Genomic DNA, 26,545 nt, shown 5'->3' with positions numbered 1-26,545 from the left:
TCATGAATTAAAGTACACCTAAACAAATTCAGTGACATCTCATTGTGAAAATATCATCTTTCAAATACATAACTTTTTATATTTACAAAAAAAAATGTACATGAGTTATTTTTTATTAAAAATGCTTCTTTCACTTTTCTCAAAAATGCTTGATAATATTTTTTCATGGCTTCACGTGTAAACTTGATGTCAGAATCAACAAACGAGTTTTATTTGTGTATTTCCAAGACACCCATGATAAATAATTGTTTATTAAAGTCTCTTATTAAAGGGTATTCAACCGAAATCTTTGCAATATATACAAACAGTAAGAATGGTTTGTTACACGGTCACCACTATTTAATAAATATTTGTAACTATCTACATAAATTATGGCAATTTTAAAAAGATGTCTAAAAAAAATATGTTTTAAAACATTTTTAACTAAGCTTGGTCTTAGTCCAGTCAGACGTTTTCATTTTCTGTCCACGATCTCTTGAACAAGTACATGTACATTGTGTAAGTTTCAAATTTAGGAAATGCTAATTTTATGTTATCAGGGGCTACCAACATAACCTGTAGAGTAGCATGTCCCTCTGTAAATCCTGAGTTATCCCAGGTTCAAATCCTTCTTTTGTCATATTTCTTGTCTTGTCTTCAATTTTGTTTGATTCTCAAAAAAGCAAAATGGTTTCATGAACATAATTTCTGTTGTATTAAAAAACAAAAATCATAGTGGAGCATAAACGTTTTTTTCCTTTAAGGTAACAATTCAGCACCTGAAAATAATGGATCAACAAGTTTATTTCAGTGTTTTTTCCACATTATTACAAAACATGGGTGACCCTTACACTCATATCCCACAACTAGTCTCGGTCGAAAATGCAAACCTTGAAGCGTGGCGATCTGGTCCGATAGTTCATTCTGCCGGACCTCGGTCTGCACTTGCCATTTTCCAGCTCTAGCTGGGCCAAAGACAGCAGAGAACAAAACATCCCCATGATGAGTGTAGGAGTCAAGATACGAGAGAACTTGATCCGTCTTGGCATTCATCCTGATCTGCAGCTCCAACTGATCAAGAGTCAGATTTGGAAATGACTTCCAACTGTACACTTTGTGATCACTCAGAGAGTACGTGAAGTGTCCGACGCCGTCTAAAGAGGCCACGCTCTGGGTTGTTGGCATGTGTTTTCCTGCCACTTCATCAAGTGAGGCACTGAAGTCATCCAAACTTTCGCCAATCCCAAACTTTGTATTTCTAGATGGAGTTTGACTGAAGATAGCCGAGTAGCGGATACCACCATCGGAGTTGTGACTGTTGTAGCTTGTCACAAAATTCAGGTACATGCTGTCTAGTAAATTATCTGTTCTTAGATTGATTAACTCAGATTTTGTCACACTGTTTGAGACTTGATAAGAGTTTTCGGTGTCTCTTTTCAATATAGTGGCTAGGTAGGTTTTCTGATTGATGTTGTAGGCGCTGATCCAGACTGGGTAGAAGGAGAGTCTGGACACTGCATTGAGGAAGAGTGGGAAATGTCCCTCGCCGACGTGAGAGTTCATGAGAGTTGAGTGTTTTTGACTCCCTCTGATGGGGTTCTCACTGCAGTCTTCAATCAAGAGGTTGTCCGCGGGCCACTGAGTGACAGAAGACAGGATCTGAGTAAATGTCTGTCGGAGATTCTTGCGGTTGTTGTCGCTCAGGATGACCAGCCAGCTCCAGGATTCAGCTGGGGGCTTCCTAAATCTGGACTGCCTGGATTTGGGCGGCGTCAGAGATTGTTGGTGAAAGAGGATGATCTCGTCGTCGTGGGGATCCCCGATCTGCCACCAGGTCGCATCCTCGTTAGCTTGGACACCCAGGCCATGCCAGGTGTCTCGATGCTCAGACACAGGTGCTTCGGGATGCTTTGTCAAGAGCTCCAGAGTCTTGGGGTTGAGTAGCATCCCTGAGGTGAGACCGGTAACAAATCGCATCAAGTCATACACGGTCGACCACCAGCCAAGGGTTGAGTCAAGTAGTTTGTACGACTTGGCGGTGACATCCGGCCTCACGTCAGACAAGGGGATGCCACCCTCAAAGAAATGCAAAACAGGAATGTGATTGTTATGTCTGCTCTGCGAAGAGCTTTTGGGGCTGATACGTGTATGCCACATTCCTAGCGGTTCCAGTATCTGTGATCTGATGAACGAGGCATAGCTTTTACCGCTTATGTGCTCAATGACACGTCCAAGAACACAGTACCCAAAGTTTGAGTATTGATACTGTATACCAGGGGGGTTATCCAGAGGTTGCATCATCATGTAGGTGATGACATCATCAGGTGAAAGGTCATGCTCCAATCTCATCTCCTTGGCGATATCGATGACATCGTGACCCCTGGACAGATAGACAGAGTTCATCATGGGATCGTAGAGCCGAGGTGTAGACTGGCTCCAGCCAGCCGTGTGGTGCAGTAAGTGCTCCACTGTAATATCTAGGAGACGGGGATCCATACCCATCTTGTCTGATGGTCGGAAGGATGACAGAATGCCGTCGGAACCGAAGACTTGATCGGTCAGTTCCAAGTCTCCCGCCTCAACCATTTTCAAGACGGCCACTGCCGTGATGGTCTTGGAAAGGCTGGAGATGGGTAGCAGGGTCGTAGGTCGCATCGGGGCTCCCTCGTCTGTCTGCCCGTAACCCTGAGTGTAGCGTACCTGGTCGCCCCTGGCAACACCAAGGGTCGCCCCGGTGTAATGGTTGTCTCGTAGAAATGCTGACATTTTACTGTCAAGGGCAAGGGTTTCTGGGAAGGTTCTCTCAGTCGGGTCAAAATCTGCAAGAAGAAGAAAAAATATGAAATATTGTAAGTGCTTCAGCTAGGAAATGGCACAAATTACATAGAAAAAGGCATCTTCTTACTCAAAATGTTCTGGTTCTCAGTTCCTCAATGAATATTACAACTGATCCTGTCTATAATCTGACCATGTGTATCACTGAAGCTTCAAACCGAGTTCAGTGTCTTGGGTTCTTTGTTAATGTTAAGTATTTTATAATCCTCTTATCCTGTGATTTACAGTATTTTTATTTGTAAGATTTCTTGTGGATGTTTTGATCAGCTACATGTAAGTGTCACTGAACAACTTTGAAACAAACCGTATAACTTGAAACTTTGGAACAACCCATATAACTTTTTCATTCAATGTTCAACTTCTAGTCACAATAAGCATTAAGCAGTGTACCAATAGAATAAGTTCACAACACATTGCAACAGCCAGAAGTTCCAGTCAATCAACTTTCATAAAAAAAGCTCTTTTTTCATAAAGTGCTCCTGTTAGATTGTTGCATGTAGCCCATACAACATAAAATACAGTAAAAGCTTGAAAAAAATCATGCCCTGAAAATGGCCTAGCGAACAGGGGAAAAGCCTAGGGGAAGTTCTCATGAACTTGTTGACATGAGTAGTCTGCGTTGAGTCCCATGAAAAGCGACAGAAATCCCCCAAGATTTGATTTTCCCCGCCCATTGTGGGTGAGTTTAGGTTATGACTGGAACAGCCGCACTGGCCCGGGGTGCTTGTTATTGTGTGGTTTGAAGGGATTGGTGTTCCCGGGGAAGTTTGCACAGAAAATATTGTGTTGAGGATTAAGGACTGTGAAATTTGAGTGCTTGAATAAGCCTCGGTTGAATTAGCTTGTGTGTAGGTTCCAATCTAAATATATTCATTAATGCCTGGATATTATGCTTAATTGGCAGAAATTGTTTTTGGAAGAAACTTCTCTCAACGGTCCACTGATGATAAAAGGCCTATTGACAGAACAAAATACATGTTTCTAATTATTTTTTTAAACTTAATATATCTTTGTACCACAATACTTTTCATATCAAAATGTAGTGGATAATTTTTCAACATCTTTAGAAATACAATGCACAATAAAGATATTTCAATACTTTATTCTCTGCCTGCAGTGGGATTTGATGAGGAAACTTAGCGGCATGTATAGTTGAAAGCAAAGAATAACTTTTCACATTTTTATAATTTTGGTACAGAAATTACAAGTGAAAGGTTTAATCGGATTAAAGAAGTAACATTTGCATAATTCTTTTTCCTTTTGTTTGCAGAAAGAATTAAAATCATCAAATCTGAATTCCAGGCCGACCACCAGCTTTACAAATTGACATCTCCATAATTATTTTGGCTACGAAATCAGCTTCAGGCATAGGACATCTTCTCAAAGGACATTTAGTAAGTCAAAATTAGAATTAATAACATTGTGATGAGCTATGATTATCAAATTCTGAAGAATGTTTCCGTAGGTCATGTTTGTCTGTCTTTGTTTGTTGCAGCACTGTTCTTCCGGAGTTGTGTATTTCTGGAACTTTTATCTCCAGTTCCGATAAAGTTGGTTCTTGATTACGATTGGACCTAGCTTTTCAAGGACTAGTATATTCAAAGGAAAGCTGGTTATCTCACAATGAAAAAGCTCAAAAGTTTGGGAATCAGCCAAGCTTGTGAAAATCCTGCCAGAATGAAATGTTTGGGAGAAGAAACATGCTAAATGAAGCATCAAATAGCTCAAGAATCAAACGGGAGTGATTATCCGTCTTTCAGATTCATGGATTTGGTTTTGCATCTAAGATGCAGAAATAAAGCACAAGGCTTTTTCCGGTTTCAGGGAGTGCAACTCTGACTTCAGAAATCATGACAGTTTAGGAAGCGAATTAAACTAAGAAAGGACCCACCATCCGAAAGAAAGTAATCTGAAAGCCACTTGAAACTCGGATTAAGAGTTGAGTGCCAACAGGGATCAAATTCTCAATCTGGCAAAGGGGGTGGGGTGGAAATTTGGGTCAGCGTGTCGTAATCCCAAATCCTGGACTGTAACTGTCGCTTTTTAATTGCCTGGGTCTCCAGTTTTCCTCACTTTTTTTTAAAGAGGATTTTGAAACTTCCGCAGGCATCCCTCAAAGGATTGATTTCTGTACAAGATTAGTAAGTATTGTTCACACATGAGAAGGGGCCGTTATTGAACTGGCACAGTGTTTATCACGACAAAATCAGTTCAGTTGGCGGACACAATTAGAGAGCCAGGATTATATCCAACAATGAGCGTCTTATGAAGCCCTGGAGGAAGCCATATTGAAACAGTTTGTGAAATTGAAATTCCCGACCCTATACCTGATCCTCTCTGCTGAAACCTGAACAGCCGGTGGCAAGGGGTCGGCTGGGTGGGATTCGTGGAGGTTTTTCAGTAAAAGGTTTGAAAACCAAGACTAGGTTTGCCTGGTCGATCTGTACCCGAAATATTGACACTTTAGGACATTGATAATACCCGGTACTTTGTGTCTTAGTCAGTCAGTGACTCAGTCAGTAGAAGACAACAGACTGGCCTTCGGTTCCAGCAAAAAGCAAAAAAATGACTTGAAATTCAGGAATTTCATGGCATGTGGAATGTAGTAAATAATAAAAAAGGTGATGGTAATAATATCTAATGAGGAGACACTTACAAAGCGATCAATACCAACAGGTACATAACAAGTGTCATCGCTTTGTTGAGCCAGAGTAAATACCTCTCGATGACAATCAATATCATCAATACCTCAGCAGGTATCTCTCAGACCTCAGTTTGACATAAAAGGCACGTCTCGCCTTGTAATGTAAGACACAATAAAGTCTGGCTTGGCACTGACTTGCTTGCTTTTTTTTTTAAAGATAAGAATCATCATGATATGAAGAAACAACCCAAAACAGTCAGTTAGCTTTACTTCTACACTCTTCAAACATTGGAACTAGTTTAAAAGCTCAAGTACTGTTGGAAGAAAAATGCAGCCACTTCCTGGAATTTTATTTTGCTGGAAAGGAAATCGACAGTTTGGAAGTTGGAATGAGCCACTTTTCCCATGATTTTTAACAAATGAAACCCAAACGACTGCTGTTCATAGTGATATCGAGCAGACTTGGTAGCCTGTTGCTAATTTTGCATGTTAGTTTAGGTCTCATCATCCACTCACGAAAAGCAAAATCTTTGTAAAAAGATGGGACATAATCCTCTTGAAATTCCCCGGCTTCGGAGACAATTGTTCTCCGGGGATGAATAATTGAGCACCTGCGCTCCTGGCAGCCGCACCTGTGCATCTGTTGTGCCGAAATTGATCTGTTTGCAGGAGCTTTCAATCCTTAAGCGGGTGTATCAATTTTTAGGATGGGTGTATTAAGTAACTTGAAGCATCATTAGGACACCAAGGGAACATGAGTAAGCCCTGGAGGAATGCGGTCAGGATACTTTGGGAGACATGATATCTTTAAGCAGGGCTTTGTCCTAGATCGTTTTAATTTTGAAGGATTTTTACAGGTTGGATGAAGCTTAGATACAGCCTACCTACTGTTACTCTGAAGTTGAAGTATTAACAAATACGGCATTTATTTCCCGATGAGCATATTTAAAGTAGCCACTTCACCCATTTTCAGGTCTCAAAAGAATTGGAGGAAAGTTGCAATTTCCTTTCAACAGGTGAAACCCACTTTCTGCAGGTGTTTTTGATTGCTGCGCTCCATTCATATCACTTTCCCTTATGCTATGACCTGGATTAATTTCCCTATCAGGTAATCCTCAACTGACGCAAACTCTCATTGTGTAGCGATTAAGACGGCTTCCTGCACCTACAATTTAATATCGAGGGACCTTTTTATATTTGTCTTAAAGACTATCCGGATTGCCAACAGAAGACTGAGAAGAAGTGGATATGGAAAGTTTTAATAGAATGTTACAGCGGCGACAGAGTGATATTGCACATTTCAAATGTGTTTTTAATTGGAGGAATAAGTCTCACTAACGAGATACAGCATTGAAGTGGTATTTTAATCTTTAAAGTCTACTGACTGATGAAACGTGCCGTATACTCGTAAAATGAACTATGCTATGCATCACACATTGAACTCTTATAAAATACAGACATTATGATTTTCATACGTTTTTGTGCATAATGTACATGCAAACTGTCCAGTTGGTCACAGCAATAAAGAGGACTGTACCCAAAAGTGTAAATTAGGACATCATTGTTTTTACTCAGTGTCTTAGTCAATGATTCAGTTAGTGATTCAGTCATCAGTCAGTGAAAAGCAGGCTCGCCCTTCCGGACGGCCAAAAGGCTGGATTGAAATCCAATTGTGGTGATGGCTTGAGATATATCAGAACTGGAATTCGAAAGTAATTAACTGCATCAAGAGACCGTATTATTAATTGCATGTCGAAGGAACAAGCTCTGTTAGTGTATACATGTTCATGGACATACCATGCATAACTTTACTTAATTTGAATGCAGAGGTTGGGAAAACACGAACAAACGAGAGAAAAGTCAAATATTCCATGTCAACATATATTGGGAAGTGTCAGGAATGCAGAAACTGCACCCGGCCTTGTCCAAAAAAACAACCCGGTACAGTGAAGCCGAACAGTTTGCCATTGTCGCGAAATCAAGTCACCGTAACATAACAATTAATTATGAAACGATTCTTCCGTAAAACTATTTGGGTTAGGCTGGACAGAATAAGTAAATCTGTGTACTTGCAATAATGAAAGTTCAATTTTGGGGGAAGACATTTTTTTTTTGAAATGTTTTCGTGACATTCAAATATTTACACGTAAATGTAGATTTGAACGGAACATAGATCCCCGGGCCTAATCCCCGAAACGTAATAATAAAATGGTCTCGGATCTGTACGTGAAGATCACAAAGATTAAACAATTTAACAAAGAAATAATATACACCTATGTACATGTAAATTCGCCAATTTCAATGCAGTTATTTTGCAGGCAATGACTTTTGTGACGAAAAAAGTAGTTTGACGAAGGGTATAGGGATGGCGCGCTGCTGATGTGCATACATTTATTTAGAAAAGCTAAGGATGTATTGACCCAATCCGGTAGATTTCAATTGCCCAGCACTCGTTCCAGCGTACAATATGTATCTAAGTGAGTAGCAATTTAGAGACTGATGACATTCGCTTCGTTTAACATTCTTCAAAAAGACGGAGTCTGGTGCGCCGCTCGATCGATGATGATGAACAAAAAAGCATACCAGACTAGTGACTGTGCTGAAGCATTGTGCATTGTGAATTCATGGCGACTGAGATCGAGACTAGGAGGAGACCAGTAGCCGTCTACCTGTCGTGTCGGGGTATATTGTATACACCATTGTCATTTCTGCCCGAGTAGATGGGTTCATGGTTCGTCATTCCCAGGTGGCTAGCTTGCAAGTCTACTGATATGGGAGTCTATTCTCGAAGGGTCAGTTTTCCTAAAATCAACAAATTGTTACGGGCGCTTTATTGTGATCGCCATGGACCAACACAATACAACCAGGACTGAATCGGCCGTCCATGCTGAATTCCTGTTTGTTCTTAGGGGGCCAAAAAGTACAATACATTAACAAAGAAGAATTGTACAGTTTATCACAAAAAGGGATAGGTTCCTAAGTTTTATTATGATTTATTTCCCAAAGTAAAGCTTGTCCTGCGGCTGTGTTAAATAATTGCTTTAAAAGAGCCGGCCCTAAATTGCGCTTTATTAGGAGGGCAAAATAATTGTGCGCCCGGGGTGACCAAAATTGCATTGAAACCACTGTGACAAAAGTGAATACTCTCAACCTTTTAAATGTTTAGTTCGGCCTTTTGATATACCCCCGAATTTGACGTATTGGTGTAAAAGTCCGCCTTGAAATTAGTTAACAAACTGACCTTGTTTTTGGTTCACGAAGTTAAAGAGTAGGGCCCCGGCCCAACACAATGAATGACTTCGCTATGCAGAAATGGAGAAAAAAACCCATACAACTGTACAGTGTTAGAAAATTCCAAGTTGTGTAAGCACCTAGCTTGATTCTCATCAGTTTCTGTCATCGACTTCAGCAAACTGTCACGGCTTATCCCACTCGTAATAATGGGGGGGGGGGGAGCTCCGCCTACTTGTCTTCAAACACTTACTAAATCTCGTCCTTACAACCCTACACTTCAAAGACCCTTCAAGATGCTTCCAAACCCCCATTTACACCCTACCGAGATGCCCTAAAATGCCCTCTTGCTGGACAGTAGGGGGATCTGCATCCAGCACAAGACGAAGTGGAAATCCTTACCACCTCAATTCACAGGCACCTTTCACTCCCGCTGAGAGGGTTTTAACCCTCAACTTAGTATGCTCTGAGTTGTTGTGTTATCTGGCCCCTTCTCTTGGTATAACAAAGGCATTTTAGCCCTGCATGTTTTCTGGGGTTTTCTTTGTTTGAAAAGTCTCGCTGGGTTCGCGGTTTGGTGGACGGTTTTACGGTCAGCAAATAAATTGTGATGAGTTGTGAACATCGTCACTATTATTATGACAGGAAGTCCAGAGAGCTATTCAGTGGTCAAGTTTGACACGCAAGATCTATTCTTTGAACAAAGCGTGTGAGCCACAGTTTTGTTATGTCCGTAGATCTATACGGACCACGTCAATGGGATCAAACTGATGCAACTATCCAGAAAATGTTTCTTAATTGAACAAACACTGAATTAACTTCATATAGCCTCGAAGTTCGATAATAAATGACCCAAGTTTCCATCAGCGTTGCCCTGTTTTGCGATGTATTTTCAAACGGTAAACTGTACATTTGCAACTGTTTCTCCCCGTTAATAACAGACGCGTTTGCAACTAAACGGCCGTTGTTATACATGTAGACATGTGCAGCTCCTCTGAAGACTGTTACATCGCACTTATCGAAACGTAGAGGTCAGTGGTTCTGTTCTACCAGTACCACAAACTCTCTTCTCATTGTTCTTCTTCAAGTCTACTCATGTGACGTACGTGCATGTACATCCACTTTCAATAAAAAAGTCTTCCTGATAGTACTAGAAAACATTCATACATCTATTAATTAAAAAGAAACTTCAAAATTTACCCAATTGAATGTTTTTGGCATTTGATACCGGTACTATTTCTTTTTAATATTTCATGCCGCGTATGTACACGAATTGCCTGTGACGAACCTGGTCGACTTAAACTCCCAAAATTCAAACTTTGATCCCGCTATTCAGACGGTGTATGTTTTGTTATTTATTAATAAATACATTTGTTTGGTCTGTATGATATCGGATTGGGGTCAAGAGGGGCACTGGAAAAACTGTTTGTGCATTTTTTGGGTCTGCATTGTGACATGTACTATGCCCTATCCCTTATAGAAAATCACCGGGAAGATTGAAAATTTAACTGTGAGGAAAACAAAAATCAAGATTTTGAAACATATGTAAACATGATTATCTATACTGGTATACAGGCCTATGTTGACGTACTACATGTAGACTGTCTTTAAAACCCTCATTAATTGCATGGTTTATGAATCAAATATCCCATTGCACATAATAAATATCTGAGCAAAATTTAATAGAACATGTTTTTTTTTTCATTTGTGAAAGCTGAAGGTAGCTCTCATTTTAGTGGCGCGTTTTTTGCATTCCTGGGGTGTTTTTCATACGGATAAAATGTATTGGTTGACGCGCTGTGAATACATGGCTGTATGCACAGATAACCATAATTGGTACTCCTAGTGATTATCAAGTACACTCTTGAAAAGAAAATTGTTGGGCAGAGCGACCAAAGTACGAGACAAACAAAATGGTAACCTCTAGCACTGTAGCAGTGCTGAATTCACAGTCAAAAGAACTAGTTTCGAGAATTCAACGCTTCCACGATTATAAAATAGTGCAAATAGAGTTTACCATGAATGGCAAATTACAATTTCACCATGTCAAAGTTTTTCATCCAGCTCAAAAGTTTTATTTCTAATTCAGCACGTAGATCTCCATGGGTGGTCTTGTAAAAAAAGTTTAACTAACTCCCTAGCATGATTATGCTAGGAACTATACCCATCCTGGCAAATGCCAACATATGGAAAACTGCACATGTAAATGTAAAAGACTGTCAGTACTTTAGGGGTACTGTTCCCATCCTGACAGATTGCTAACAAAACCCTCCGTCGGGGTTGGATGGGTTGAGTTCTGCTAGGTTTAATACCGACCGACTGAATATAGTCTATCGGGAAAAGCATGGAGGAAGGCAAAGAGACAATAATTATGTGAAAGCTGAAAAGACCCGGGCGTGTTGTAAACCCACAACCTGGTGTACTTTTCATTAAAACCCATGCCGGAAGCCGTCCAGCAAAGAGCGGTAGCGAAGGTGTATGAACTGTTTCCGTCCTGTGTGTCCGAATTGATCCGACAGCTGAAAGAAAGACAGCCAAGACACGCTATATTGGCAAGAAAGATAGCTAAGACACGCTGTATTGGCAAGAAAGACAGTTGAAACCTTCTGTATATATGCATTACAAGCCTCAAGTCATGCATGTGGACAACTGTGAGCAGACAAAAAGAGAGAGAGAGAGAGTACCAAGTTGTGAAAAACGCCTTCCTCGTCTTTGTCGAATTAACAAGCGATTCGTTTGTGTTTTGGGCCACACAGATACACACAAAAGTATTATTCGCCTTCCCCTTTTGAGTTTCCACAAGTCTTAGGAGGCACTGGACTACGACTGAGAAATAATTAACGCTCAGTTAATTGTTACAAAGAAGCCATGGAACCGTTAAGTAAACGTGATTAGCCCCTATTTAACACAACCCGATGCTTCAGAGGATTTCTCACGCTTGGGAAATTATGCAAAACGGTCATCGCGTGAAAGAACACATCGTGTTTAATCGGAAGCGCCTGACTATTGGACGGCCTGACCTGCCGCCAAAGATTTCTCTGATTAAACGGACCCATGCCTTCATGTGAAACGCCAAAACACAACAGACGTAAAACCTAATCTATCGGCGCTATCAGGCGTTAATTGCTGGCGAATAATTTAACGAGATTCGCCCTGGGAAGCCATTGATCTCAATCATCCCATCGACCTTTTAGATAAGACCTCAATCCAAGCGTCTGTCAAGTTGTTTGTCAGGAAAATGAGGCGAGGAAACAGTCCAGCGATTCCAATTAAACCCCAAACCATGAACTATCTTTATCTTCAGATTTTCAAAATTAGCCAGTGTCCTTGCTTGGTACATGCAATGATGTTTATAACATTGGCATTGCCGAAGCTTACTTTGAGCCGTCTATCACAGTTTGTTATTGTCTGGCTCTCACTTTGCTGTCCTTCCCCCTGATCTTCCCAAATCTTCTAGATAATCCCGGATCTTTTATAAAATTTGATTAAACAACTGCAACCACTCACCCTGAGGTCTGCTTCTTCTACAGCCTCTGATCTCAAAATCCTTAAGATAATGCTAAATCTCTTACAAACTTTGATTAAACAACACCAGTCCACTCAGTCCGAGGTCTACTTCAGCTAGAACTAGAAGGCACCCTCCGTTCTTCCCAAACCCTTAAGATAATCCCGGATATTTTATAAACTTTGATTAAACAACACCAGTCCACTCAGCCCGAGGTCTACTTTCAGAACAAGAAGGTACCCCTAATCTTCTCAAATCCACAAGATTATCCCAGATCTTGTATAAACTTTGATTAAACAACGGCAGCCCTCTCAGTCCGAGGTCTTCTTAATCTAGTTCTAGAAGACGCCCCGTCACGGGCTGGCCTTAGCTCTAGAAATTCCATTCCAAATGGCAACATATTGTTAATTCAGATCATAAAAAAATTATTTCGAACTGCAACGATCATTTCCTCTAAACCAGCGTTTGATTCATGTTTTCATAATATAGCTACTTGGCCAGGTACTTGGCTAGTAAGACCGTGATCGATTTCAATATTTTTCTATCATCGATTCTCCACACTCACTCAGTCGGTCGTCCGTGTGTTTTTTTCGACGGTATTGCAAAACGTAGTCTCAGCATGGAGCTTTAAAGCTTGCCTTTGAAGTTTCTGGTTCGTCCACAGAGGAAAGCGTCGCCTTTTCTCATAAAGCAAACATTGCAACTCTATACCGGCACTCGGCAGACAAAATTAAAAACGGCTCTCTTTTATAAATCCCATACTTGTACAGGTATATTTCGCAAGTTTGCATCAAGTTCTTGCCCTTCATGAAAATCTTTACACAGTTTATTACGAGTCTCGACGACCTTAGCAATTGGGGAAAATCAGAGAAAGAAACCAGCTAAAGACAGTTGTTCTATTAATATACCTGGCTCACCAAAAATACATTTTCAATCATCTTTATCTATCCGTCAACGTGGCTGTTACCGCGCAACGCTTGTCAGCATCTCGGCAAGATGTTGCCCGGCTTTTCTTCCTAATTGACACACCGGTAGCAACACTAATTACCAACAGGATTTGTTAGCTTAGCATGTATACCAGCCTAGTATAAGCTACTACAATTTGCTTAAAATTTTAGAGATTACAGTAAACGGTATTGCACGTGCACACTATATTCTTATCGCGTCATTAAACTGTTCGGTTTGCATTATATTTTTGTAACGGCGGATTTGCATTGATTTTTCACTTCGGTGATGTTATAACGAATTCACTCAAAGGTATACGATACATCTGAAATCATGAAGTATTGTATTTATGAAAAATAAATAAGACTTACCCGACTCTTGCCTTGGTTTGGAGGAAACCTTCCCCGCATTTTTCATCGCACCTTGACTAAATCCAACCAGCATCATTAGCGCTGCAGACACCAAGATCGAACCGATGGGCTGTAGAACACGTAGCTCCATGGTTCAGCGATAGAACGGGGAAAAAAACCGACTTCACGTGAAACGATTTTATCCTCGACTTGAAATCTTACGAAAGGATGAAACGCATCTTGTGTCAAGAAGTGGGTGCCAGAATTTTGACATTCGACTCGGGACACATGGTTACAATGCAGATCGAAAACGGGGTAGTTGAACTGGAAATGTCAAAATGTTCTGATGCCGAGGTGAGTGATGACAAATGGTTATCACTACGAGATCAGTGTAAATGTCCACGACTGATCCGAAATCACTACACGCACGTACGTTTTGATATGCCTGCAATATCACACGTGCGTAATGGATGAATAACCCGAAATGTACATGTACAGTACATGTACTATGTACATGTACAGTACACTGTGTATACACACGGTATACACACGCGGCATTGTACAACGCGTCGGTCAATCGCACTCAACCGGTACGTGCGTGTCACTCACAATGACACGGCGCGCTGATTATCAACCAATCAAATCTCGCTAAAGTTAGTGGGGGCGTGGTCAGGAACTGACATTGGCACCTCGTGGAACAGGTGCAGAAAAAAATCGGCGGCCAATTTCTTGGGGATGCTAATCAGAGAAATTCGCTTAACATGAAATATTGGCTGACAGCCAAAACCAGCCAAAATATCATATGACGATCACTGCTTTTTGGCTGGTTCCCAACCAATTTATGCTAAGCATGTACATTTGCTGGGAAATTTTTTCCTGCATAACATCTGCATAAAATTGGGCTCAGAACATGTGCCATGGAGTGGCATTTCCAAACACAGTCTATTTTATTCACTTATATGCATTAATTAAAACTGACTTGAATACCTCATATTTTTGGGGGAATTCCCCCCCCCCCCCAAAAAAAAATTTCTCTCAATTTATCTCGGTGAAATGAAAAATACAAGTGGTCATTCTAGAAAATGGTGGCTTCTCTTGTTTTTCTTTGAAAATAAAATAAATAGGCCCTAGTCTAAAAAGTAAGGCAAAAAAAAAAAAAAAAATCTGCTTCCGATTACATGGCATTTGAAAATAGGGTAGGTACTCGTAGGTAGGTACTCAAAGGTAGGGATTTTTTTTTTATGGCCAATTTCTTTTTGCGTACGATCATATGGAGGTGTCTGCGTGTAGTCAAGGGGAAAAGGTAGTAATTGATGGTTTTCGGGTTTTTCTCACTCATATTTCTCCCTCAAAGAATTTAGGGTTGGGGCTGTCAATAGAAGGTAGGTAGGGTAACCGGAAGCAGAACTTTTGGGGGGGGGGGGGTGGGCTAACTAAATATTGAGCTTGTACAGATGAGTTCATATATACCCACGCATTTTCAACCAGTCTCTGACCCTATCTCTAACGCATTCCGTCAGCATGTACAATTTCCAACTGATCAAGATGATATTTTGATGACACTTTTTAAGATAAGCAGACCTCTAAAATTCCTGTACTGCTCAACCGTAATGTAATATTTCCTTTCAGTCAGCTTGTCAAGTGCAGCAGGTGACCTTGATAAGTGTTTTGAACTGTCTCTGTAAATCTTCACGGGACTGAGACTGCAAAATGAAGGAAATCAAAGTGGCTTCCTAAAGTATACCACAACACGCTCAGTGACACATAAACATGTTGACTTAATGTTGGGAGTGGGAAGTGGGATGAATTTGGTAAATGCTTTGAGCAGATAAGCTGCATGTGTTATGCCCATCAGCATGGCTAGTTGACTTCCAATGGGCATTTTCTTTTCAATTTTAGAAATTGATTGTGTTTATTTGCATGCAACATCTGGCCTATTGCTTTAATAGTCTCGAAGGCTATAACTATAAGGCTTTAAGTTGAAATGTCAATTGCACACATTTAACACCTTGCGATTATGAAAACGTCCTTATTGTTACCCTTTGTTACAAGGGGGTCAATCACTTCTCGAAAGTAGGTGGGGGCATACCTTGATCAGAACTAATGCGAGCACGAAGGGCGAAGCCCTTACGGCATTTGTTTTTAGCAAAAGATCATCATTTAAACATCAATTTCGAGTTTGGAGTCATTGAATCAGCTATTCTGAGCTATGGAATGAAATATAGGCTACAATTTTTATTTGTGGACAATTTCTGGTCTATGAGTTTACTACTTACAGTCTCAAACTCAAATTGTTATTACCAAGATCTTGTCAATGTTGATTTACAAACACCGTGATTCAAATTATAAATCTGGGTGTCAGTTTGAAAATCAACTTATGACTTCTGGCTTGAATGTGGCCACAGGGTTTGCAAAGTTGAACTTGAGAGCACTTTAAGAGCCAGCTCAAGTAGGATTAGGAAGTTGTATTTCATGTTCCTTTTTGCTCTGCAGTTCCATGGTATTTATAGCAAGCCTTTGAGCCTATGGGGTCAGAATATTTCCTCCAGCACATTGGTAAAAAAAGTCTAGAAGAAATTACTCGCCAAATGTACAGCTGTCACACTCCCCAAGATGGCATAAATTAGCTCTGAAATATGCGCTGGATCCGTTCAGGTTGGCAGGTTTCCTCTCATGTGAAAATTCTTAATGAGCGTCAGGGGTCCTGGGCCCATAAAGGAAGCACTATTACCAGTCCATGCATTGGTTATTAATTACATTTGCCCATTCATTATTTCAGGGGTTGTTGAAAGGGTGAGTTCCATGGGGTACGTTTTTATGGTGGCAAGTCATCAGGTTTTCTTCCAGAATTATTGCTTGTAACTTGAACTGAAGACTTTATTGGTCATGAATTCAACATTTTTTTTATTTAGTGGGCAGGTGGTCTTGAATCTTGAAATGTTGAAATAAAGGTATTTCAACTTGAGTGGATTTATTGATTTTGAACTTTTTACCTTTAAAAGACCTATTCACATGAACACTTCCTCCAAGCTCTGGAAAAAATAGAGAGCTTTGTACAGTACTATTTATAACCATGCTGACATCAAATGTTATTATCTTGGCACTATTTTTTTTAAAGTTCATTAAATCATTGACATCGTCAAGCCCATTCTTTAGTCTTCAATCTAATTTTACTGACAGTCATCAACACAGAGGTAAGGAGTTGGTCTTTGAAAGTCCAAGCCTCAACCCTAATATATTTTGAGATGCCCTTTTTTTTTCAATTTAAAGTTTTTGTTTGTGTCCAAATTTCAGTGTTGGAGCACTCGTACTAGTACTCGTACTCGAGTACAACTCGAGTACACACAAGTGCTCGGCCCGAACTCGACTATCAGTACTCAAAAGTTATTTGGACTTGGCCCGTACTCAACTCTTTGTTCTCGAAGTTTGCACGGACTCGATGGTTTGGTACTCGGTACTCGACTCCAGTACTCGGGAGTCCAAATCGAGTGCATTTCTATTTGTTCATTGTTTTTTTTCACCCTTCTGTAGAACAATGACAATATATGTATATAAAATAATGGTGCATGTGCTTGTGTTATCGTTGCATTGTAGTTTGAATGCAACTTCATTACCCAATGGACAAACAATTAACATCCTTATCAAAGTCAACTGGATTTCAAGCACTTCAGAGAGCGCAAACCTCCGCCCAAGGCTAAATAATTTTCCGCTATATTGTCAGTACACCCAAAAGAAATAATCACATAACTGGTGAAGAATCCTTAAAAAATCCGAATCACTTCCAAAATCTAATCTTTTTGTACTTGTACCAAGGACCACCCCTAAGAACAATTTCATGCAAATCCGTCCATAACTTTTTGAGTTAGCTTGTTAACAGAGGAACCAACACACCAACCAACCAACAAAATCCGATAAAGTGGAGGTAATCATTCAGAAGTTAAACTACAGTCTCCAGTTCTTGCAGAATTAATCTAACTTGCATTTTCATGAAGTCATGCTGAATACACCGGGAACATTCTGTCACACGATTGATCAACACATTTGAGTAGAACTGGGCCATGCACAGAGCACTTCTCTAAATGTAGTCCAGACTTCCATGGATATGTCAGTTTTTATTATTTTTAAGCAAAAAGCCTTTAGAAAGCTGTCAGTTCTTGTATTTCTCCAGGGGAATAAGTCAGATTTATCAGATTAAAACTGAATGAAGCCAGGTTAACAGCGGTCCATTAATTTATGCTAAACATTTGTTCTTATAACAATGGACATTGATTCCTGAAGAATGCATTCTAGATTTGCCTCAAGAAATGTGCAATTTGTGACCAACTTGCAGTAAAAATCTTCAGTTGAACTGATCGATTTTGTCTTTTCCTCAGCACTGAAATATGACTTTAAAACCCTTCAAATAGTCTATTGGGACCTACTCCATCTGACAACCCAACAGTGAGGCTTCAGAATTAAGAAATAGTGTTTCGATCAATGTTCAGATTTGCAATATTTGATTTGACAGACCTTAGTGTTGGATTGCGACTTTTATTTGCTGGATTTTGGTTTTCAGTGTAATGAAAAAAAGGTGAACATTTGAATCAAAGACATTCTGGTAAAGGGTCCCCTTTTTCTGTCCCTGTCATATCTGACATCAGGGATTGTGTACTTCTGGAGTCACTCTTCCAAGAGTGATTATGAATAGCAAACTACTTAACTCTCCCCCCCCCCCCCAAAAAAAAAAAATAATAATAATAATAATTATTACCCTGGATTGGACATTTGGGAGACATCCCCATAGATTTGTGCACAAAAGTTTTCAAACTTAAATGTGCCCTAACCCAATATTTCCTTGTCCTTTTTCCACGAATTTCAGTATGTTTACTAATTAGACCACAAGCAACAAATATAATCTAATTGCGATGGCAAAATTTTGCCTCTAAAGGGGGGCTGTAACATTAGGGAGACATGAAAATGTCTCCCTAATGACCGATGTCTCCCATTGTGCGAAGAAATTACGATAATGTGTCTCCTTAATGGTATTGTTACACGTATAACATGAATGGCAAATCAAAAAGTTTAGAAGTAACGGGGACATGAAAAATGTCACACTTTAGACCCTACAAATATAGAATGACCCATGGATTTGTTTCCAATTCTACCAGCTTTAAATTGTGTATGAGGGAGGTTGGGGGCCAACCTTGGAAAGCTGCCTAACACATTACATGTCTGCGTTCACCATAAAACTGTGAGTTATCAAGTAGACTGATTTGACCATTGGGATATTTATGGCACAGTTTACTCTTGCGGCCATAAAGTGAAACCCTCACACCAATTAGTGTCTGTTTATGACCAATATATCTATCATCAAAGTCAATTTTGCATGTCTGTGTTTCTGTCTCTGTGAGCTGTGAATCTTGCAAGGTTTTTACCATGGAAGGACCCTACAAAAGTTTTATCAGAATCCACAAGATTTTCATCAGCTATTGTTGTCCCCCCAGCCGGGTTTTGTGCTTTTGTAGCCTTCACATTCTTTTGTTTCAAGGGGGAGCTTTATATTGGGACATTGTTTAGCTTTGTAACTTGAATCTATTTATCTGAACGTAAACCACTGTTTGCAGCTATGTGTAAACTACACTGGACCAGTTTTGAGTGCTGCTTTTTACTGTCTTCTTGGAATATAACCAATTAGCTAATAACTGTTTTATTAAATTTAGGAAATTAATAATGTGATTTTGTTTTGCTTGCAGCATTGGAAAATTCTGGACAAATTATTTTTGGCCAATTTTTTTTTTTTTTTTAAAGTGGGCTGTCTTTAACCTTTACTGCATGGTTTTTATTTGCATGGATCTTCATTAATAGAACAGGATTCGGGATTGGCTATGTCTGGTTTCAATCAGTGTTGCAAAATGTTGCATTTTGGTGATTGCGGTTCTTAAATGTCATGGGTGAGCCCAGTAATTTGATGCTTATGTCTTGTTTGTTTTCAAAGCCAAATAAAAGTGTTCTATTTTATCCTGTTCAATCATTTTATGGCACACCCAGTCTTTCCTTCAGGATGTCATAAAGTGGGCTTTTCCAGTTTCTGTTGCAAGCTAGGGCAGATTTTTTTACCATGTCGAAGAATAGATTTTTTGCTTAGGCTTGAATAACTGAGATTTTAAGCATGGGTTTTGATTAAAGCCTACACAAATTAATCCAAGTAGAGGCTTTCAAGTCACTGTAGGACACTGAGGATTGATGGCAATTTCAAATTTGCCAGTATTCAGAGAAAAATACTTTCTGTAGACTGTACCTGATTCTCAGTTTTATTTGCTGCAGTTAACTGTACTTGATTTTCAGTTTTATTTGCTGCAGTTGATACAATAGTACTGAGAGAGTTGAGACTAAACATGTGTACCAGTGCAGGGTGGTCCCAAAAAAGTTTACGCTTTTCAAGAGGCAAATTTCTCAAAATTGAAGAGACATGTTGAAATTGTTTTAAGATGTTCCTTAACTACAAGATTTTGGTCACATATGGTGAAAAGGGCGTTGAAAATAAAGCGCAAGTTAAGAAATAGTGGCCTTTTACAGAAGAACGGTCAAAAATGGGGTCTACCCGATGTTCCCCAGTACCTATGTTCCCCAAAATCCTCAGGGTTAGGGTTAGGGTTAGAATGTTAGGGTTAGGGTTATGGTTGAGGAACATAGGTATTGGGGAACATAGGTATTGGGGAACATATAGGTATTGGAGAACATAGGTGTTGGGGAACATGGGAATAGGGGAACATAGGTATGCACCTGTCAAAAACTAGTTTCTCCACCTCTATGGCAGTCATGTAGACCTAATTACAATTACTGCAGTTCTTTGTGCATGCAGTGCTATTGTGTTGACCATATCTCATAGACTTGCGTGTGGACAAACAGGTTTTTGACAATTGCTGCATATTTTCAGGAACTCAGATTAAGAAAAAAGAACAACCTGCACAGAATAGGAGGCCTGACTTGAATTGATTGTATCAGTTAGGCAAGGTCAAGCCTGGAATATAGACCTAAGAAGATTACAAGAAGACTGTACATTCTCTTGATGGGTGCATACCTAGTTTCCCTAGTTCCTAGTTTCCCAGTCCCTATGTTCCCCAGCCCCCAATATTTCCCAGTCCCTATATTCCCTAGTCCCTATATTCCCTAGTCCCTATATTCCCTAGTCCTATGTTCCCCAACCCTAACCTTAACCCCAGCCCTTAGGGACTGGGAAACATAGGGACGGGTGTGTACATATGTGCCCCAACCCTAACCCTAACCCTAAGGACTGGGGAGCATAGAGACCAGGGAACATAAGGATAACATCGGATGGACCCCACTCTTGATGATCTTGACATATAGAGAGCCCTACTCCTCCGCCTTGACTTTGAGACCCAAGGGCAGACATGTTTCCTGAACACTCCTATCAATCCTTGTCCAATGAAAACTTGAAAAATCACCAGAATTTCCCAGACAGAACAACAGATGGTCTTATACTCTTATAGTTTGGGTGTTTTACTTTCACTTCCAGTTCCTTTTGTTTGTGTGTCAAATCATTCAACAGCTGAAGATGCAGGCTCGCCTGAAATTGAGCTGATGGTCAAGTTTGTTTTCTTTCTCTCTCAACCCCCACATTTATTTGTAGTATTTTACCAAATGCAAAGGCTAGTAACTTCAAATGTGGCTGGAAATTATTGCATTTCTCTATAAACATCCCATTCTAACTTGTGTAGAATTAAAAATTAAAAAAAGATTGTCAACAGAGAGGTGCAGTGTTGGCATTCTGCATTAACATGTATAACCCTTCCCATTTTGTCCCGAATGCCTCCAATTAAAAAAAAAACTCAAGTATTCGGATCCTCAAAAGTTCCTTTTCTTACCCACATAAAAAGGTTTGGTCTTGATCTATGCTGTTTTGGGCTGACCAATTTGTTTTTGAACACAAAATGTTTTTGCAGGGAGCTTGATAATTTGGACTACTCCAAGAAGTTGACCTCAATTGACCCTGCTTCCGAATTCCCTGCGGCGTTAATTCTCATTTTTTTTGCCAAAACACGTTCCTCAAAAGATTATCCTGGTTCGACACCTGTATGAAATTAGTACACGATATTACATGACTGGAAGGGGTGTTAATGACCAGATCAGTAAAGTTAATAAACCATTGCCTCAGGGATGCAAGGAGTTGGAGGTTGTAAAAATGACCAAAAAAACAGCGTCAAAATTGACCGAACGTGACAAACTGTGTAAGGACTTGTACTAATTGTCAACACCTGCGGACATGGCCAAGGGCCTGATTCCATGGTGTTTCTAAGCTGAATGCTGCGTCTGCTTAGCAGATTTCTGTTTTAAGCATGAGCTGAGAGCCAGTCATTAGCAATATACATCACATTGGGTTTTGGTTGGTAACCAGTTTTTGCTAAGCAGATAACTTTCTGTGCTTAACAAATTTCTGTCCTTGGCAGGTCCATAAATTGGCAACAGCTTACACAAACCAATCCAACAATCACGTTTGAAGGTCCAACTCCAAGATTTGTTTCCTTTACTTTCCACTGTAAATATAGTGGGGCAGAGAATGGAAATGTTTGGGGGAATTGTGCCGTTGATGATACAAGCATGGCATTTGGTAGCTTGAGTAACTCCAGCTCCAATGCTCATCGGGAATTTGATCTATATGTCGAATTCCTGATGAGCATTGGAGCTGGAGTTACTCAAGCTTTGCATTTGCCATACAGTCTGAGTATGCCTTAAGAAAAATATTTGGATATGGCCATCACAGAGTTGTCCTTTGAAAAAATAAAAGTAGAATAACAAGCAATTTTCAAAATTTTCACATTTTAAAATGGCTGCATTCAAAGGACAACTGTGCGATGGCCCTATAGCCAAATATCTTCCTCATGACATACTCTGACTGTGTGCCAAATGCCATGCTTGTATCATCAAAGGCACAATCCCATCACCTATCTGCCATACTTATAGATGTAAAAGACTTGTTGAATATTCTATTTTAATATTTTTTTTCGTTTTAATCTTGTGAGGATATTGTTCCCTGCACCTACATTTACACCCAATTCTCATGGCCATTTTTTTATACCTTCAATATCTTACAGATGGGTACTCTACTCTTTCAGTTTAAGCGCTCATTCATTTTCGCCGATGTTCAATTGAATATAAAAATTCACATAAAAATGACGGTATGAATTTATGACCAGCTGTCCACATATTGCGAGTGTCGGTTATAGGTGTTTGTTGACTGTATTTATAACTCAGGAATGCGACTTGTAGTTTATTGTATTGACAAGTCTCTTGTGCAAGGTTATCCTTGGTCAAGCTGTTGTGCTGGGCAAAATAATGACGGAGAGTATTTTGCATTTGCTGGTCATAGATTTTGGACATAAAATAATTTCAAAGATGGGGGATGGGTTGGGGGTATCCATGTGGTGTAGCATCCATGTGCCCGGGGAGGAGGGTTGAAATCCTTAATTGTAAACATACTGGCAGTCATGTTGAGGGTTGGTGGGGGGGGGGACACACATCTTGCCCTGTTTTTGGAATGAGTGCATGATATCGAGAAGGCTTTGCTTCTATAATTGACTGGGTCCCCCCCCCCCCCTTTTTGATTGCTTATCTCCCACCTCTCATCACCAGGCTAGATCCATTATGGTATTGTGTAACAGACACATCAACAGACAAAGGTTAACCCCCACCCCGATTTGCATTGCTTAGCCCCTCCCACCTCTCATGACCGAGCATCTGCATCTGCATCAATACTGCTCAACACTCCTTGTTGCGTTGCAGTTGGAGTAAACCGAGCAGGGTTGTGAGTGCGCATGGATGATTCTAGTTTCTTAAGTGCTTGTACAGTTGTTGCTTGAAGGATAGTTTGTCAGTGATCGATGTAATATTCACAGGTAATTGATTCCACTCGGTTACAGTCCTTGGAAAAAAGGAGTATTTATAACAGTCCTTTCTTGCTTGTAGTCTGAGGAAGGTGTTAGCGTTTGAGAATCTAGATGAGCGTGTGGTCGGGCGTAAGATGGTTCTTGCCGGGAGGGCCAGGTGACCGTGTATTCCATTGTTGAAGACGTTGAGGCGGTGTTCCTTTCTTCTCAATGAGAGAGTATCCCATTTCAGTGCTGAGATCATAGCAGATGGGCTGCTCTTGTAGTCGTAGTCTCTGAACACAAATCTTGCTCCTCTACGTTGGACAGCTTCAATCTGCGTTATCTGATCTTGTGTATATGGATCCCAAGCAGCCGAGCTGTACTCTAAGTGAGGTCTAACAAATGTGGTATAAGCCTTGGTCTTGGTTCCATTATGGTGTTGTGTAATGGACACATGATCAACAGTCTATATAAAGGGGTCTACCTGATGTTCCCCAATACCTATGTTCCCAAAAATCCTTAGGGTTAAGGTTAGGATTAGGGTTAGAGAGTTTGGGTTAGGGTTGGGGAACATAGGTATTGGGGAACATAGGTATGCACCCATTTTATGGAAGTTAGAGATGGATTGAAAACCTTAATCACACAACCCTCTCCATTGTGACTTACATGTATACATGTAAGTTTCTGCATTTTTCTTAAGTGTTACCACAAAATATTTCAAATTTTGGACTCTTGAACTAGGCTTGGCTCACCTCGAAGCCAAATCATGTCATGCAAGGGGATTGATCCCTCCACCTTTCAATGTCAGGTTTTGTATTTCATATTGTTTGAAGTTAGAATATGCCCCCTTAGAGGGAAATTTCCACCCAACTGTCGCCATGACATTGGATTCCACGGTGAACACCAAACCCACATTCCTTTCCAATCCATTTCCTATACGTGTTTTCATTTGTCCAGTCCCATGCTTTTAAAATTTTTGTGTTTTTTTCCCATGTGGAATCATAAAAGTGGTATTGTTGAATCCTTGTGGGTTGGTTGATTAATAAAAATGGTTCCCCTCATAGGCTAAACTGGAACTGAACTTTTACTGAAGAGGAGCTGTCATTAGCCCGAGGCGCATAGCCTCCCCAACGTTTGAAGTTATGCCGGTTCGTCCGGGCCTTTTTTCTTGTCTTTTGTCCCCCTCACAATCATCCTGACAATATCAAAAAAGATGATAAACGTTGCCATACCAGAGGCCAGTTTGGCTGACCTGGTTTCTGTAAGTCCCACAAGAGAAAAAAAAATATCAACAATGACAATAATTTATGATTTATGAGACTGGACACAATGGCCAATTCAGGAAGTTTGTTGGCATTCTGCCTGCCATTTCAGGAATCTAAATAAGAAAGTATTTATACCTCAGATGTTTAATAGAAAACTTGTCAGGCCTGCAAAGGTAGTAAGGCTGGTGACACACCTTCCCTGCATTCTTGTTACTTTTACCTAGAAAATCACTTCAGTGACAGTACTAGAGCACTGGTCAGTATAGCAATGTCCCTGGTAAATCTGTTTTTGCAAAGCAAATACTTTCTGCAATTATAAGCACAATCCTGTGTTTAGCTAGTGTATGTAATAGACCATGGCAAAATTATGCAAGATAACTGCATCTTGACCTCTAGATTTTGACCAATCAGCGGGAGCTTTCTATATCAGGTCTTCGGTCATTCATCGTTGTCGCGTCATCATAGACATGGATAAAAAAAAATAACCTAGACACAGCAACAAAGGCTGTGGTCACGCACTCTGTATATTGTTACATGTACGTGATACGCACCCGGCTGTTGTCAGTATTACAAAACACTGCATTCGAATTGACCAATCACATGTTTAGTCCTGATTTGGGAATGAAATGACGTCACGATGTAGTAAAGTCGACTCCGATTGGCAGAGGCGTGAATCCCATAAATCTGCATGCTCTGACATATTAGACGTTATACAGGAGACTTGGCTCCGTGGATAACGGGTGATACTCGGACTAGTGTTTAGCAGCTGCCTCTGTAAAACTCCGTGGATAACGGCTGATACTCAGACTAGTGTTTAGCAGCTGCCTCTGTAAAACTCAGAAGTTGTTGCACTTGCTTGCAGTTCTGCAGCTAGTTTGATTGGACTCTATGTTTTTCATGTACATGTAGTGTGAATTCATTGTGGGTTTTTTTCATCCAAACTTTTCTTTGGAAGAAAGTTGTGAACAAAAGATTCTAGCTGCTGGTACATTTGTCAGTGCTAGATTTTCTTGGCCAAACCCTAAAGTATGCATACCATTTCAGCCTGATTCAGGCCTGGACCATAAGGTCCGTGATTTGCTGTTCTCTTTGTTGCCTTGGGATAAAAACCCTGTGAATCTGAAATAATATCTTTGGTCCAATCTGGGCTAAAATGAAATAATTGGCCCACTGCGGGAACCTTGGTCTGCCCCCCTGTGCGCACCCCTGTCACTGTTTGTTCCCTCAGAGCGTGATTCCCCTAAGGGCCAATTCCCTTCGTCCGTTCGTGCGCTTTGATGTTTTCATCGATGAAGTGCAAAATGGAGGATTAGAAACATTTTCATGATTCCTGTGCGGATTTCCCACCCAGGGTGGGGAAGGTTGGACTAAAATAACAATAACAGAACTTGATTCACAGTCTTTGAGGGAGTGATCCTTTTTAAGTGGGCTCAGACTACTTTTGATTTCCGTAGGGAATTGACTTGGAAAAATGTGATCAGTAAAAGGCGATGTCGTTCTCACGAATGTCAAATTTTTATATACTGATTATCTTCCTTTTTTTGTACAAGAAAGGTACTTTTTCCAATTTAAAAGACTGCAGCTGCATCTGTCAAACTGTTTTTGCAATTATTCACGATGAAAAGAAAAGAGAAATCAAATACCGGTACTTATAGTGGTACAGATAGGGGAAATATTTGGGGGAATTGATGATACAAGCATGGCATTTGGCACACAGTCAGAGTGTGTCATGAGAAAGATATTTGGCTATGCCATCGCAAATTTGTCCTTTGATATAGAGTGAGAAGCAAGTTTCAAAATTGTCAAAATGGCTGCCATTGCTTGTTATGCTTCCTATATTTGTTCAAAGGACAAGTATGCGATGGCCCTGTAGCCAAATATCTTTCTCATGACGTACTCTGTGTGCCAAATGCCATGCTTGTATC

The 26,545-nt window shown here is 40.2% G+C and overlaps 2 protein-coding genes across 3 annotated transcripts in view; one reads left to right on the top strand and one right to left on the bottom strand.

The window, feature by feature from the left end:
* The window catches only part of LOC119723671 (ribosomal biogenesis factor-like), a 55,287-nt gene that overhangs the window by 5,439 nt on the left and 23,303 nt on the right, over nucleotides 1–26,545 (top strand). The window contains exon 2 of one of the 2 annotated variants that reach the window (XM_038194455.1): nucleotides 4,085–4,208. The gene's annotated coding sequence lies outside the window, so the exon portion shown is untranslated. The remainder of the gene's footprint in view (nucleotides 1–4,084; nucleotides 4,209–26,545) is intronic. The other variant, XM_038194456.1, reaches the window with a different exon arrangement.
* On the bottom strand, nucleotides 271–14,037 carry LOC119723670. Its single transcript, XM_038194454.1, has 2 exons — nucleotides 13,511–14,037; nucleotides 271–2,798 (listed from the first exon to the last, which is right to left on the bottom strand). The coding sequence occupies exons 1-2, from the start codon at nucleotides 13,638–13,640 to the stop codon at nucleotides 787–789; spliced, it is 2,142 nt and encodes a 713-aa protein (XP_038050382.1). The 5' UTR covers nucleotides 13,641–14,037; the 3' UTR covers nucleotides 271–786.

This window comes from Patiria miniata, unplaced genomic scaffold (genome assembly GCF_015706575.1).
Source record: "Patiria miniata isolate m_02_andy unplaced genomic scaffold, ASM1570657v1 HiC_scaffold_17, whole genome shotgun sequence".
NCBI lineage: Eukaryota > Metazoa > Echinodermata > Asteroidea > Valvatida > Asterinidae > Patiria > Patiria miniata.
Note: the sequence above shows the minus strand (reverse complement) of the source record. Positions and strands in the feature narration are given on the sequence as shown.

Bases quoted from the DNA above. Each gene is read 5' to 3' on its own strand.
- LOC119723670 (XM_038194454.1), bottom strand. From the start codon at position 13,640: ATGGAGCTACGTGTTCTACAGCCCATCGGTTCGATCTTGGTGTCTGCA. The intron at 2,799-13,510 runs GTAAGTCTTATT...TTCTTCTTGCAG, and splicing joins CAAACCAAGGCAAGAGTCGG to ATTTTGACCCGACTGAGAGA.